The sequence below is a fragment of the Bolinopsis microptera genome, chromosome 2 (assembly GCF_026151205.1).
Source record: "Bolinopsis microptera isolate Bmic1 chromosome 2, MBARI_Bmic_1.0, whole genome shotgun sequence".
Lineage (NCBI taxonomy): Eukaryota > Metazoa > Ctenophora > Tentaculata > Lobata > Bolinopsidae > Bolinopsis > Bolinopsis microptera.
The window spans coordinates 6779454-6794882 of NC_087073.1; the positions used below are offsets into that span (position 1 = coordinate 6779454).

Sequence of the window (15429 nt, forward strand, 5' to 3'; positions counted from 1 at the left end):
ACCACTTACGAGACGATGAGGAGTTGCTATAACTTATCATCGTCTCGTTTAGTTTTAACTTTAAGCTAATTACAACACTACAAATCTATTACCTACATTTATTGAGAATTATGTAATGTAACGTGATGGAAATATTTTAAACGGGCATATCCTGTCCAAACCCAGGATGCACTACATGAAGAATTCGTTGTAACTTTGTTTGAAAAGCATTAATTATATAACTTCCCATAACTTATATTTAAACGTATGTACATCTGAGAAATACTGTGGGCTCGGGGGTTTAAAGATGAACGCAAAGAAAACAGAGATCATGGTCATTGGGAAAGATACATCGCAGCACCCACTCCCAGAGAATAGGACCATAGATATAACTGTCGATGGAAACTCTGCAAAGCAGGTCACTCAATTCACTTATTTGGGTGCCAAAATTACATCAGATGGCAAGATTGATAAAGAAATAAGTGTCAGGATTGGAAAAGCAACTGGAGCTTTTAACCAACTCAACAACATTTGGAAGAATAAGAACATAAGCATTAACAACAAAGTGCGAATCTACATCGCAGCTGTTCTTACCATTCTGACCTATGGATGTGAGATATGGAACACGACTCAAGTGCAGACAAGAAGATTGGAGTCTTTCCATCAGTACTGCTTAAGAAGAATCCTGAGAGTGAGGTGGTTCCATCGAGTAAGTAATGAGGATGTTTTAAGAAGGGCATCAATAACTGCTCTTGCTGACATAATAACAACAAAACGGCTGCGTTGGTTTGGACATGTCAGTAGAATGCCTGAAGATCGGTTACCCAACTATTTACTTGAATGGAAACCCAAGCATGGGAAGAGGTCAAGAGGCAGGCCTAGGAAGAGCCTAAATGATGTATTTATTGAGGATGCTGAGCAGAGATTGGATCGGAATGGACTCACGATTGATTGTATGAGAAGATTAGCTGCAGACCGAAAGGGATGGAGAAATGTTACCCGCCGAAGTTGTATAATACAAAGTAATGACGCAGTCGACGCAGACTAATCCTTTTGGATGGAGATCTCGCCATGTAACATGTATGTAACATCTGAGAAGCTAGAACTCTCATTTTTCAGGGCAAATATAATTTGAATGGTCAAACAAAATCCAATACAATTTGGCTCGATCCGATTACTCAATCGATAAAATAAATGCGAAAATGAACCTTCATTTGAAAAAAATGAACATGAATATTCTTTGATTTAACATATTCCTTGAATGAGTGGTGATAGTAAATCATACCGAAATAAATTACCTCAATCGGGCAATCAGTGACTGAGCTATAAAGGCCAACGTATGTAACGTTACTTTGCAGTTGCAGAAATTATGGTCCGTAATATCGATACCTTATAATCAAGATCTGAATTGTATAGTAAAATGTTCGGATGAATGTTAAGGATTATCAATGAAATGCCTCAGCTATTTTAATGAAAATGATAGGTCATGTTCCACAAAACATTGAAACCAATTTTAAAATAAGGCTCTGAAATATTGAGCAGTACAAACTGAGTAAAAGACAACAATAAAGGTAGCAGCGGCGGCATTTCAACAGTAGTGTTATTTGTACCTTGTTTAAGCATTTCGCACGGTGTAGTGTTAGCTTATAAATATACAACTATTAGTTATCATAATATATATGGAGTTAAAATATAGACGTGCTATGTCCAACAACTCACCAAACAGCACCAATCTAAACTACCATCAATAATCCCGCCCACTAAGGGAGTAGAGGGTAAAGTAGGAAATAGAAAAATAATAATAATAAAAATAAAATGAGTACACACCATACCATATTTTATGCTGAATAATATATTTACGACCATAGCCTAGAAGCAGTAATAACATGTGTAGTGTGTACATACGGACCCTAACACCCTGTATTTCGATCTGATACCTTATCAGCCCATATTTGGCTGGCCCTTATATTTTCGTCGGAGGGAATATTCATTTAATCAAGAAGCTTGAATATGTAGGTTATGTGAATATGTAGGTTATGTGAATGTAGGTTACATAAATGTGGGACGTAGAGTTTCTCCTCTGTCAGTATATTTTTTTGTCGCTACTCTGTTGTTTATCTCGGAATCTTGTGACAGTACCAACTATCCGTCCATGCATGGCATGCAATCTCATTAGATGGAAAAGTTCCAGAGTTTTAATTTTGCTGGAGCAAAGAGCAAAACTAAGATAGCTACGAATCACATTTTTAATACGAAACGGAGAGTAACCAAAGAATCGTTCGACAGTTCTCGGACATGAAATTTACAGAAAAATGTGAGATTCAGCAACAAATTTTGGTTAAATCAATGTGGCAACAACAAGGGCCGGGCCAGTATATAAGTGCAACTACTTGGGTGGGATTCTTGCAAAATTTCGTAAGCCTTTTGACGAGGTCAGTTTTAGGTATTTGAAGTAGGTATATCTGCTCACCGACTTAATAACATCAACAAATAAGTAATTAAAAAGACGGCGGAAAAATAGGCAAGAGCAAAAAAGTCTTAAAAAGAGAGTTGGCGAGAGCACGAAAGAACTAAACTTGTTGCACATAACTTGATATGAGGGCTATGAGGGCTACACAATGTAAAGATAAGGCAATACTTACAATGAAAATTAAACATTGCTAAAGATTATCGCTACAATCAACGTAAATTGCAATTTGAATCACAGCCAGAATTCCTTCTTGGATCATTGCCAAAATTGCAATTAGTAATATTACCAAAACTTCTTTGAATCAAATCTTTAGTCAATCTAATTATCTCGAAACTTAGAAGATCGTTGGAAGTTTGTTATCTGCGCGTCAAGCTCTTAAAAGATCAAAAACATTCCTTAATCTTAAAGATGACCTGGTATGGTTAACTCTAAAGGCTACTAGGTGTTTTAAGTTTCTTTCACTTAATTAGCACAAATAATGTATTAAACGCATAATATTATCATATTCTTTTGAAGTTGCCTTCTTGGTTAAATTCGTTGGTTGCGTTAGTTAGATAGTGAAGATTATCATTAAAGGGGAAACAGTATACTGTATAATATAATAAATAGATGCGAAACTTACGAGAATAACAAACTTGTAGTTAGTAAGATGTATATAATATAATAGTAAAGAATTGTGGTAAAAGTTGTATGTTAATCTGTCATCCTTGTAAAGTATTTAATGCCAATAGCCTAATCGTTCATCAGTATTTGTCAGTTTTGTCACCAGAGTTTCCTTCAAAATCGTAGAAATAAATATTTAATGACTTTTATTTGTATCAAAAATGTTATAATATTAAAACGGGCAGCATAGTGATCAAGACAACATCGAGATAAGCAAAGTATTAATGATCCCTGACGTACAATTTAAGTGACATAATTCAAACTTCAAAGGCCTTGCAGTAATATGATCAATAAATAAACGGGACAAGGGTGCAAAGCTTAATTTAATACCTTTCAAGCATATAATATAGATTTTATACGCTCTAAAAGTGATCAATTAAACTGCACCTGTGACTCATCTATTTATCATCACAGACGTTGACTTTTCGAGTTCTGCACGTTAAAAGCTCTGGTTTTAATCCATAAACTTTTTAGAGATTGGCAAAATTTGTGGATAAGTCTAATTTCCGCACTAATGCCAACTACAGCTCGATAAAGTTAACGATTTGTATTCCAGCTGTGATCAACTTGAGAAGGAACATGTTGTACATATCATACCTGACTAGCGAGTAGTTTCTTACTTACTGAACATAATAATAATCACATACATACTCACAGCTTGAGTTATAATGATACTTAAACAGCAGTGTTATTCAGTGAAAAAGCAGTGCTCTGGAAATAATACAACATTATTTTAACTGTTAGTATCAACGTAAAATAAAAAGAGATCCAACGAGATTACTACTACCAATGTTAGTGTGAGATTTTAAAAAGAGGGGGTGGCATGGGTGGGTGGCACTATCGGAACTATTAAATGCAGTACGAGAAGAGAACTACTGACTACAGTGTACATATTGTGTATTGCGGTGTGAACAGCTGCGTGCTGTAAGGAGTGTACCATATTGTTATGTTCTAGTAGTAGTATTGTAATAGTATATTGTAGTAGTATTATTGTATCATATATGGTTAGATTAGTATGCCCTGGGTTGAGTTTGTTTGTTCATTTCAACTTTTCAACTGGAGGTGGTTAAACAAGCGCATGCAATTCTAAATCCTTAATTTCATTAATAACGTTTCCGGGAAAATTGTTACACAAAAGATTAAAATTAAGAATGTTTTTATGTTCAAGGCACGTCATCTCACCATTTCACGAGATAACTTTTCGTTAAAATTCAAAGTAGAGGTTAGGGAGATGAGATTTTGGGTGTGAGTCGAGCGCACACACACACACACACACTATCAGACTAATTTAATGGGTGGAGCACCAATTAAACATTATTGGGAATCCCTCCAGTGAAGATTATGATATCAGAACTTTAGAGCGGTGTTCAGACCCTAATGTATAAGCTCTTACGTTAAGCCTGACACTGACAAGTCAGAGTTTTAAAAAGCTCCGTCACATGTCAGATAAGATGTGAAACAAGCGAGAGAGAGAGAGAGGGAGAGAGAGAGAGAGGGAGAGAGGGTAACACTACACTCCTGCTGATAACAAATGGGTGCTCTCTCTCTCTCTAGAGACATCTCAGTAACATATGATAAGTTATCAAATGTTATTGAGATGATAACTAGCCTAGCTCTGTCACCCCATATCTCTCTCTCTCGTCCTCTCTTTGTGTTACGAGCTATGTGGCTTGTTTCTTTAATTAGGTACCGGAACCATTGCTTGGGACTCAATAGTCTTACTTTCAATCGTGTGATGTCAGCTTATTATTTGTATTTATAACCCGATGTTAAGTCTATGGTTACCGGGTGTGGTATTGTAGCTCTGTCGTTTGTTGCGGGTAAAGAAGTAAGCGGTATTCATCAGATGTTTTACTAAGGTACTTTTATTTCAGGATTATTGCAGCCCATCCTTATTATCATTTCTTGTGTAGATTTAAAAATCATGACTGATTCCGGCATAATATATTACTTCCTCTCTTTATTAACCGCTTACATATCATTTTATCCTTAAGCTTGTTCTTTGATCCAACTTGTTGTGCTAAATGTTTATTATAACATTAGCAGTCCAGTTGTAGAAGATATAATTTTATCGTGTAATAGTAATACAGTTCTTCTGAAAAGTTGATACGACGCCTTAATTGGGAGCATTACCATCAATCTAATTACGGTGTCGTAGGTATCAACTGTGTAACAGTTTAGATGTTAGGAAATACAATAAACATTCAAACATTCTATGTAGATAACAAACGCTCGTTAGATCTTCCAAGTTGGCTCCTCTTGTTTATTGTCAGCTTATTATTCTTTACTTGGTGTTGTCGTAGTCACATGGTGTTGAATATCAATTATCCCCTTTAAAATGATAGTACCAAGAATTATGCTATTGCTCTCCTGTTTAAGTTAAACATTAAAGCGAATGAAGACATATTAAAAATGGATCGCAATTCCCACTGGCCGTTTTCTATCGCAAACCCTCTTGAAAAGGCATTTTTAAATATATTCCCACTGTTTTTTGTTATAACAAATTTCTCGATTAGTCGATTAATAACGTTAGAGTATTTGACATTTCATCGAACAACCTAATAAAAAATCAAATGAAATCGACGAATTGATAATTGACATGTCAAATTCTTTAAAATAAATCGAAGGAAATCGTGAACAACGAACCGCGAACGGCCTACGATTTTCAATATGAGCTTATATTTTCGAAAGAATTTGACACAGCGATTTAGTATAAGACATTTCCGACAGAAGGTATTCGCACTATGTCGATCCCTCGACAGGTCGAGCTATCCTTGTTGCTTTTACCGATTTTTTCATTTCGATCAGCACGAAATGTAGGTGGTGCAGGGTTGTTCTTTCTCTCTTGATACAGTACTTAGTACTTGAACATTGAGGGCTATTTTGAGCTGCATTGGGAAATTGTGCAGTTTAAACCTGGAGTTCGGTTTAAAACTGTAATGTGATCGTTTAAATGGCAATTTTGAGCATTGTGTTTGGGGGATTAACTGTTGTACTGTGCAGGGAAATTCAAACTTATTCCTTTCCTGTTGTTAATCACTCTACAATTAGAAAAAATTAATAGAAATTAATTAGAACCAATAAAATAGTTTGAGTACTTGCACGCTAGCCTTGAGAAGGAGGGAGAGAGGAGGGAGAGAGAGCAAGCAACAGCATGGACATAAGTCATTTATACATTTAATTGTTTGTACTGGTGCTGTGCTGTTTAGTGTACCAAGTGTACCACGTGTGTACCAGGTGTACGATGTACATTGTACATTATCGTATAGTGTACTGTGTGTACCTACTGCATATAGTGGCTACACTCCTCGTGTAGAATTAACAGAGGGTACGAATTGTAACAAGATTAAATGGGTCCATTTACTTTTAAACAACGAGGTATTTAACCACGTACGGACTTGAAAATCTAAAAAAAGTAAAATGTGAAATTTCATCAGCTAAGATTCCGCAGAATAAAAGAGTAGGATTCCGAAGAATAAAACAGTAGGATTTGAATTATGTTTGACACTAGAAGTAGAGATGAGCGAAAGATTTTAAGATAAAACTTAGCGTCACCAATATTGTAGTTAAGTTACATGATGACCTCAAAACTCAATTTATCTGCGCCATGTGTGAGCGTTCCTATGATGAAAACAACATATTTAGGCATATTTTACAATATTCATATTTGTATAAAGAGTCCCTTTTGTGACCATGGACATGTCTCACGAGTAAATGTGTGTACAATGTACATCTTCATTCGTACTGGCACGTGTTTAGCCTCTCTAAACTGTTATAGTGCACTTATTACTTATTACGTATATCAGTTCCTTACATCGTCCTTTCTAAGAGGCTATCTCTTGGGTAGTTGCTGACTGCTGTTGATGATATGTTCTCTTGAATGCGTTTCACTTCGGTATTTACAAGCAGATATAATTCATGACTTAAATTGATTCTCTTTTTAGGATCTGTTTCTACTCGATCTGTGAAGTAAGAAAGTTGATAAATTTTGTTTGAAGAATAACACAGAACGATATCACAATGTTGTGGTGTATGAAAATACAAGTAGAAGAGCACAATAAATATATAACATAGCTTCACCAACGTTTGAGTAACTTAACGTCCTCGACGCCGAAACACCATTAATTTGTACGTGGTAGATCAGTTTCTTAATAATGGAAAATATTTTGGCATATTTTGCAATGTACGTATTTGGTATACCTGAATAGTTAAAATTAGATTTATGATGTTCAAAATCTTGTTTTCTCCATGCTAGGTCATATTTGGATGACTAGAATATATTTTCTTGATGTATGCTTTTCCTAACGAAATGTGACATAAATACGAGAGTTTTTATTTATTTGTATTATTCATATTTGTACGAAGAGCTATTTCTCCCCCACCGGTTGCGTGTTTATTCTTTATACTAAAATTGTAATGTTATATTTGTCCCTTACCTTGATTCACAATACACTGATCAATTTAAGAGGCTAATCTGAATCTAATCTTTCCGATAAATCCTGTTTTCTTAGATTCTTTCAAGTTTCATTTTCGATATTTTTGAGTGCCCCCAAGTTTTTTAAACAATGACGTTTTGTAAACCTGTCCGTGATTTAATCAGTTTTTTTAACTGAATATTTAGGACCCATAACCTCAATCAGTAAAAACTGAAATAAGATAGTCGATCGATATTGGACAATCATGCCATTTTGCGAACATTAATACTTTCAATATTTGTTTTTTGTTAACACCGCTGTAGTATTAATAGAACCATTTTACTGCTCACAAAAGGGCCGTGAAAATTGCAGAGGAGCTGAGATACCATTATGTGCTGCACTAACGATGTTATTAACTTTTAACTGGATTTTTAAAGCACTTCCCTCGCTCTCTCTCTCTCTCTCTCTCTCTCTCTCTCTCTCTCTCTCTCTCTCTCTCTCTCTCTCTCTCTCTCTCTCTCTCTCTCTCTCTCTCTCTCTCTCTCTCTCTCTCTCTCTCTCTCTCTCTCTCTCTCTCTCTCTCTCTCTCTCTCTCTCTCTCTCTCACACACTCTCTCTCTCTCTCTCTCTCACACTCTGTGTGTGGTTTTTGCTCTCAACTTCTACAGTACACTTTGCACAACAAGCACAATTCTATCAATTGTTAATCTCTTATTTTTCTTTCTCTGTCAGGCGAAAATATTACAAAACTTTATCTATTACTTTGAAAATAAAAAGAACTAGTACAATAAAATTCCTTGGACTGCCAGTTTGTAAATTCTTAGTGTCATCTTGACATTAGTGTCATCTTGACATCAAGAAGTTAAAACGATGGTTCTTCGGAACCATTCTCTCCGTCAAAGGTGCATGACGTCACAAAGGTGCATGACACAATCACAAACAAAATCACAAACATGACAGGTTGTAAATGGTTCGCATTCTATTTTTCATATATTGTTGTATGCGTATCAAAGTTGTATGCGTTTTAAATTCTGTCTTTTTTTTGATGATCCAGAGTACCTCAGTACAACAACTACTAGTATAATAACTAGTAGTATTACTAGTAGTATTACAACAATTACTAGTATAATAACTAGTAGTATTACTAGTAGTATTACAACAACTACTAGTATAATAACTAGTAGTATTACTAGTAGTATTACAACAACTACTAGTATAATAACTAGTAGTTTTACTAGTAGTATTACAACAACTAATAGTATAATAACCAGTTTAAAATGCGTTCAGCCGGTAATTACTATAATAAATGAAAATGCAATCCTATATTTTATAGTCCTATGACCTATATTTGCTGAAGACGATTTACACGTGTATTTTGCAAGCTCCTGCTAAACAGACATTTCGTTTGACTTTTATGTTTTAAATAATCCCCCTCCAGCAATATTTTAAAGTCCTATGTTTTACAGTCCTATAATTTGATATCCTAAATGTTATAGTCTTATATTTAATAGTATAATATTTTAAAGTCTTATGTTGGAGGAGTCTACAACCACAGACACTACACAAAACGATACAACAGCACCTGATACCGCAACGGGTGACACTGCAATACCAGAGGGTACCAGTAAAGAAGGTTTATGCAAATCAATTATCAAGTTTATCTAACTTAATTTCAAACAGAAACTTATTCATACTCACAATCATTCCAATTACATTTCCACCTCCCACTGAATATTCCATCATTAAATATACTATGAATTTAAAATAATTAAACTTACAGTATTCCTATTTAATAATGCTATCTATAACCAGTAAACTCCCAGATGAGGTAAGCAGCGCGCAAGGAAGTGAAATAGTGAAATGCGGAGGATTGGGAGAAAGTGACACACTGAAAAGCGCAGGATTTGTGGGAAGTATTGCAGATCTAAAGGAAAAGAAGGATAATATGGTGACCCTGAAAGTGGACGCATGTTCTCAACATGATTTTTCTACGGACCGGGAAGTGGAGCAGGCCTTCAGGTTAGTCTCACTAAATCATAACCCCATCAAAGTGGAGCAGGCCTTCAGGTTAGTTTCACTAAATCATAACCCCTTCAAAGTGGAGCAGGCCTTCAGGTTAGTTTCACTAAATCATAACCCCTTTAAAGTGGAGCACTGAGCAGGCCTTCAGGTTAGTTTCACTAAATCATAACTCCTTCAAAGTGGAGCAGGCCTTCAGGTTAGTTTCACTAAATCATAACCCCTTCAAAGTGGAGCAGGCCTTCAGGTTAGTTTCACTAAATCATAACTCCTTCAAAGTGGAGCAGGCCTTCAGGTTAGTTTCACTAAATCATAACTCCTTCAAAGTGGAGCAGGCCTTCAGGTTAGTTTCACTAAATCATAACTCCTTCAAAGTGGAGCAGGCCTTCAGGTTAGTTTCACTAAATCATAACTCCTTCAAAGTGGAGCAGGCCTTCAGGTTAGTCTCACTAAATCATAACTCCTTCAAAGTGGAGCAGGCCTTCAGGTTAGTCTCACTAAATCATAACCCCTTCAAAGTGGAGCAGGCCTTCAGGTTAGTTTCACTAAATCATAACTCCTTCAAAGTGGAGCAGGCCTTCAGGTTAGTTTCACTAAATCATAACTCCTTCAAAGAATTTAAAATATAGTAAGAGCAACAGTTAGACATCACACAAATCAATGTAATCAATCTACGATTTGAAAGTCTCTTAGACATTCCGTCATTGAGAGTGAGTCATTGTATTGAGAGTCATTGTATTGAGAGTGAGTGTAAAGTACTGCGTGGGAGCCAAATTAGAGTGACCGGTCGAGCTAGATCGACAAACACCAACTTCCTAAAATAAAATCAGACTCCAAACTTACCAGTATATACTTAAATATTATCTGATTATCAACATTTAATCAATTTTACATAATGTCTGCACCCGGACTCTTCATGAAAGTTATCCCACATAAGTACGAAATAACCCCAAATATGTAAAAAATAAGCAACTACACCAGTGGAGTGCCGGAGCCCTCGTTTCAATGAAACTTCCGCCCCTTTTGTTATTTCTATGTGTAATTGTGCTATTTAAACGTTCTGGCATTGTAAGTAAGATTATTTGCGAACGCTACCACTCACAAGAACAGTAATAGTGGTAATGTGTGTTGGAGAACACCACACGACTGTGTTAAGCTGCAATTCAAGATAGAATTACCCAGCTTTACTGGACCATCTGGACTGGAATAACAGCAGGTGTTTGCCATCTCCCATTTTATACTCGGCTCTAACAGATTATATTATCAGACTGCAATTTCACGTGAGCTAATATTAGATAAGTTAAAAATATCCTAGTAACCTCATGTACTAGATCCAGGAAACAGTATGACATAACAAATAAAGATATACGCCATTTTAGATTAACTCAACAATTACAAACTTACTCAACGGTAAAATTCAAAAACATACCTAATAAAGTCCTAAATTGCAGGTTATTTCAAGTCTAAACAATTTCCCGTAAAGCGGTATTACATAGTAAATTCTCTAAAGTGTTGTTTCCGAGGACCATTTTATGGACCGGCGTCTGGCGAAATCGTCAAATAAAAGGCGATACCGCCAATTTTCGGTCTACTTTGAAAGTAACATATGCACATAAAAATAGCATTATTGTTACGCATGTTAATGAAATTGAAACTTGTTGCAAAATTGTTAATGGAAAGGTCGCAACAGAATGGGAATGCTGTATTCAAGTTTACGGCCTAAACGATCCGTTTATCTAATTCTGTTTTACTTTTACGGAAGGTCGATCTTTTAAAAAACCTTACTACCTAACTAAAGCTTAATACCTAACTAAAGCTTACTACCTAACTTAAGCTTACTACCTAACTAAAGCTTACTACCTAACTAAAGCTTACTACCTAACTAAAGCTTACTACCTAACTAAAGCTTACTACCTAACTAAAGCTTACTACCTAACTAAAGCTTACTAACTAACTAAAGCTTACTACCTAACTAAAGCTTACTACCTAACTAAAGCTTACTACCTAACTAAAGCTTACTACCTAACTAAAGCTTACTAACTTACTGCAGGCCCTTCATTTTAAACTATATTTAGTTGAGACCACTTACTTCTAAGTGCACTGGGATACTGTTATAATATTCATACAACTAGCCAAGCAAAATGAACCTCATCAACATGAACAGTTTAAAATTAAACCACGATAAAAACTCTTAAATTCTCTCTGAATCACGCTACGATCATTAGTTGGAGGTAAATATTCGTCACTAGTGTCGCGTGAAAGAACACATAATTCATCTTTGTAAACTGTGTCGGCATTCACTGTTTTGAGTAAAAAAGAAAAGTTGTTGATGTTAAAGGTCACACCTTTCTGCACGACCCGGCTTTATATCACAGCAAAAGATTGCCACCAACACCGCTAATATATCACTAACAAAAGGCATTGCAAACAAAAGTAGAAAAATGTACCATATTTCAGCAGTCCGTACCGACTGCCTGTCGGAACGGACAACAGAATAATAGTGATCGTTCAGGGCTAACTGTCATACAATATCAATTAGCATGAGGCATTTGTAAGTGTGAGCCTGTTTTATATGTGTGCCGTGCATTCCACAGCATTACAGTTGTTTTTATCATTACTCCTGGAGTGTAGTATTAGTTGTGTGGAGTATATAATATAATAGTATTAGTTGGACTAAGTGTTCATATTATCAGCGGAGGATTACACCCGTCCAAATTAATTAGTTGAGTAGAAATAAGTATTATTCATAATATGATCATGAGTCTAGAACAGAAATGCAATCGAAGTTGAAAGGATCCCATCATGCACACTTTAAAGATTACTTTTTGCAATAAAATTATGTGGCCAAAACTTATCAGTAACCAATGTTATAATTCCATCCTCGAAGCATAACATCCAACCCTACACCATATTTTTAACATTAACTTCAACTCCTCCTCGCGACTAAAAGTTGCTGCAACCTTCACCCCACATGTAATTAAGCCTAAAATACAAGTAAAATGCCCGGCAGATATTCCGTATAATTACCAACAAATTACCACGTGCGACCCTGCGATCAGGACTAATAGTAGCGACAGTAGTGTAGAGTAGATAGGGGTAACTTACTAACTTACTTCGACTCATTATACTATATAAGGGATGATGCTGGTATAATACTAGTTTTACTGCGCAACTGGACCTTTCAAGACAGTCGACACACACGGTGACGCTATAAAACGGAATGGACAGCGGATTTATTATCTCCGCCGGACAGAGATTTTTTGCCGCACTTAAATTGTATCTCCGCTACCGTGTCTTAAGATTTGAAGACAGGATCTACTCTAACTGGTAAAACTAATAGTAAGCTATATTAATTATTATCCTAAGGTTAAAGTAATAGTAAGCTCACTTCTCTCCTTCAGGAAGACAGACACGTTGTCTTTGGCGGGAGACAGAGTTCACATACTCTCTAAATCAGCTCCCAGCTCGCGATGCTGCTCTCCAACCCCATCTAGCAACTCTTATAATGAGATAGTAGGTAGTGTGTTCGTGTGGTTTTCGGTCTGTTTGTCGGTCTGTTCGTGTGTTTGTCCGTGTGACCGTGACTGTGTTCGTGACTGTGTTTTTGTACCTGCAGTCTGTTACTATGTCCCTATGTCTGTTCGTGTTCATGTGTTCTTAACAATTCTTTTAAAACATGTCATAAAGTTTGACAGTGTTGCATTGCATCTTTCTGAATAATGTGTATTCCAGTTCAGTAGTTCAGATTTGTGTATGTATTTGTGTAGTTCTAAGGGCAAGTTGCGATGTTATCGAATTTGTATAATTAATTGTACAATCTAATTAATTGCGCTTAGTGTAATTAGTAATGTGGTTTGTGTCATAAAATGTAGACGGTCAGATCACAATCACAATGTAACCGGAGCTGGAAAAATAAGGAATGTCTACATTTTCTGACCGGGCTGGTGACGTGTCTTTAATATAATCGGTACTTGGATTACGTGCAAGTCATGTGACTCTTCTGTGCAACGGTCCTTACTGCAATGCACAGCAAAACTCTTCTTCAGATCTGTGCGTTGAATTCGGATTTAATTACATATCAGTCTAAACTCCTAACTTCCGTGTTGGATTGTTTTACAGTGTTGGATTGTTTTACAGTTTAGTGTTAGATTTATTTAGTTCCTAGTTTTAGCAACAGTTGATGGTAGAGTGTCTTGCTATGTTGCCTCTACAGAGACGGGTAAGTTAAAGCAGTCAGTCAGTTATGTTGTTAACTAGTACATATTTGTAGTGCTTTTTGTCGGCACTTTTTAAAATACCAGTGACATTTTTTTAGAACCGGCAACTGTTTTCTATTTAAGGGTTAAAACAATTTTGTTTACAGGAAGCTATTACGACTCTAGCTTTTCGAGTGTGGGCCGTTTAATGGCTGTCAACATTTTAAAAATAACGATAATCAGTTTATAACCAAGTGGTTGCGTTGTTTTTTAAAAGGCACTAACAATTTAAAATAAACCAACACGTACAGTTTCAAATAACTAAATATACATTTCAGAATGTACAAAATTCGCATGCACATTACACAACAATAACTATTGAGTCATGAGTGTATATATTTATGTACTCACTATTTCAGTGCGACGAAGTTAGACCACTAGATCTGGAGAGAAGAGGTATTACCTTGCCTCCTCAGTTCAAATCTGGAACACCTGTCCTCAGCGGAGTAAAATCTAGAACTAGTTTTAAGGTACGTAGTTGTACACGTGTGTTTAACCAAACGATCGAACATTGAAAAGTGAGACAGCAGCAAACTGAAAACAAAACACCAAATTACAGAGGGATCTAAGAACAAAAGAACAGCTTTAAATTCGACAGGTGTATCTCTGCCGCTTACTGTATCTCTGCATCTTACGTTATTATGATAATTTTGTGTTATGTGACTATGTGAATACCGAATTTCAGATAAAGAAGAAGCGGTTTAGTGTAACTAAGAAGTATACTGAAGAGTGGACCGTTATAAAACCTTCAGAGGGACCAGAAAAAATCACATCCAATGGTTTGTAAACACTAATATACACTTTCAAAGGGATCATCAAGTCAAATAAATGCGATAAAACACCAAAAGTACCTTTAGAATGTATACTGATAGGGAACGGAATAAATCTGTTGTCTGTTGCTCAAAAATACCGATTTGGTGTGATAAAGCCGGTCTAAACAATACTCTACACCTGTGAGTTTTGCCCACTCCTATTTTGGAATTCGGTTGGCCTACAAACAGGAATGCAGATAATTACAGCAGTTGCCACATGTCCGTAGATAGACAGGTTAAGCTAAAAGAGAGAGAGGCTAGGTAACCGCAAGTAAGCGTGAGGGTAACAAAGGAACGCAAAACATTATTAAACTTACAGTGAATGCGAACGTACGTGTACATTGTAGAATGAGCGCCATTTCATTACGGTTTCGTGCGCGGCTCGCAGTAGCACCGGAGATACTCAAATAATATGTTACTAAAATTTACTAAGATGGAAGAACATTTTTTTTAGGAATTCAGATTTTCAATTAAAAATAAGACTGATTAACAACTATTTATTAAATTTTTCTATCAAACATTCTTTACAAATATCAGCCATATGCTAGGTCGAATTGTTACCGCGCCGCGCACAAAAACTATCATTCTCTCTAAATAACCTCGATCAAAGAATCGAGCGCTACTCACGACGTTTCGGTTTGACCATCTTTTATCTCCGCACTTGATCGTTACAGATGAGTGTTATTGTACCTAAAGGGATACATATGACCTTTCCGATTCAAATTTGCGATTTTTTGCGTTTGTTGGGTAAAGAAATCCGCACATTTTGGGCTTGAAGTTTCCTCATTCTTTTCCCTGGTTGAGCAGGAGAGCTT

General features: G+C 36.1%; 1 protein-coding gene across 3 annotated transcripts in view; it reads left to right on the plus strand.

Moving 5' to 3' along the window:
- The first annotated feature begins 9036 nt into the window (after positions 1 to 9036).
- LOC134826420 (oxysterol-binding protein 1-like) overlaps positions 9037 to 15429 on the plus strand; it is a 37373-nt gene continuing 30980 nt past the window's right edge. Inside the window, exons 1-5 of one of the 3 annotated variants that reach the window (XM_063838782.1) lie at positions 9037 to 9160; positions 9351 to 9546; positions 12948 to 13059; positions 14162 to 14272; positions 14488 to 14581. In XM_063838782.1, the coding sequence (XP_063694852.1) occupies positions 9058 to 9160; positions 9351 to 9546; positions 12948 to 13059; positions 14162 to 14272; positions 14488 to 14581 (616 nt within the window). In that variant the 5' untranslated portion in view covers positions 9037 to 9057. Of the gene's footprint in view, positions 9161 to 9350; positions 9547 to 10117; positions 10130 to 12947; positions 13060 to 13452; positions 13766 to 14161; positions 14273 to 14487; positions 14582 to 15429 lie in introns of those variants that run through there. The other 2 variants (XM_063838786.1, XM_063838783.1) reach the window with 2 other exon arrangements.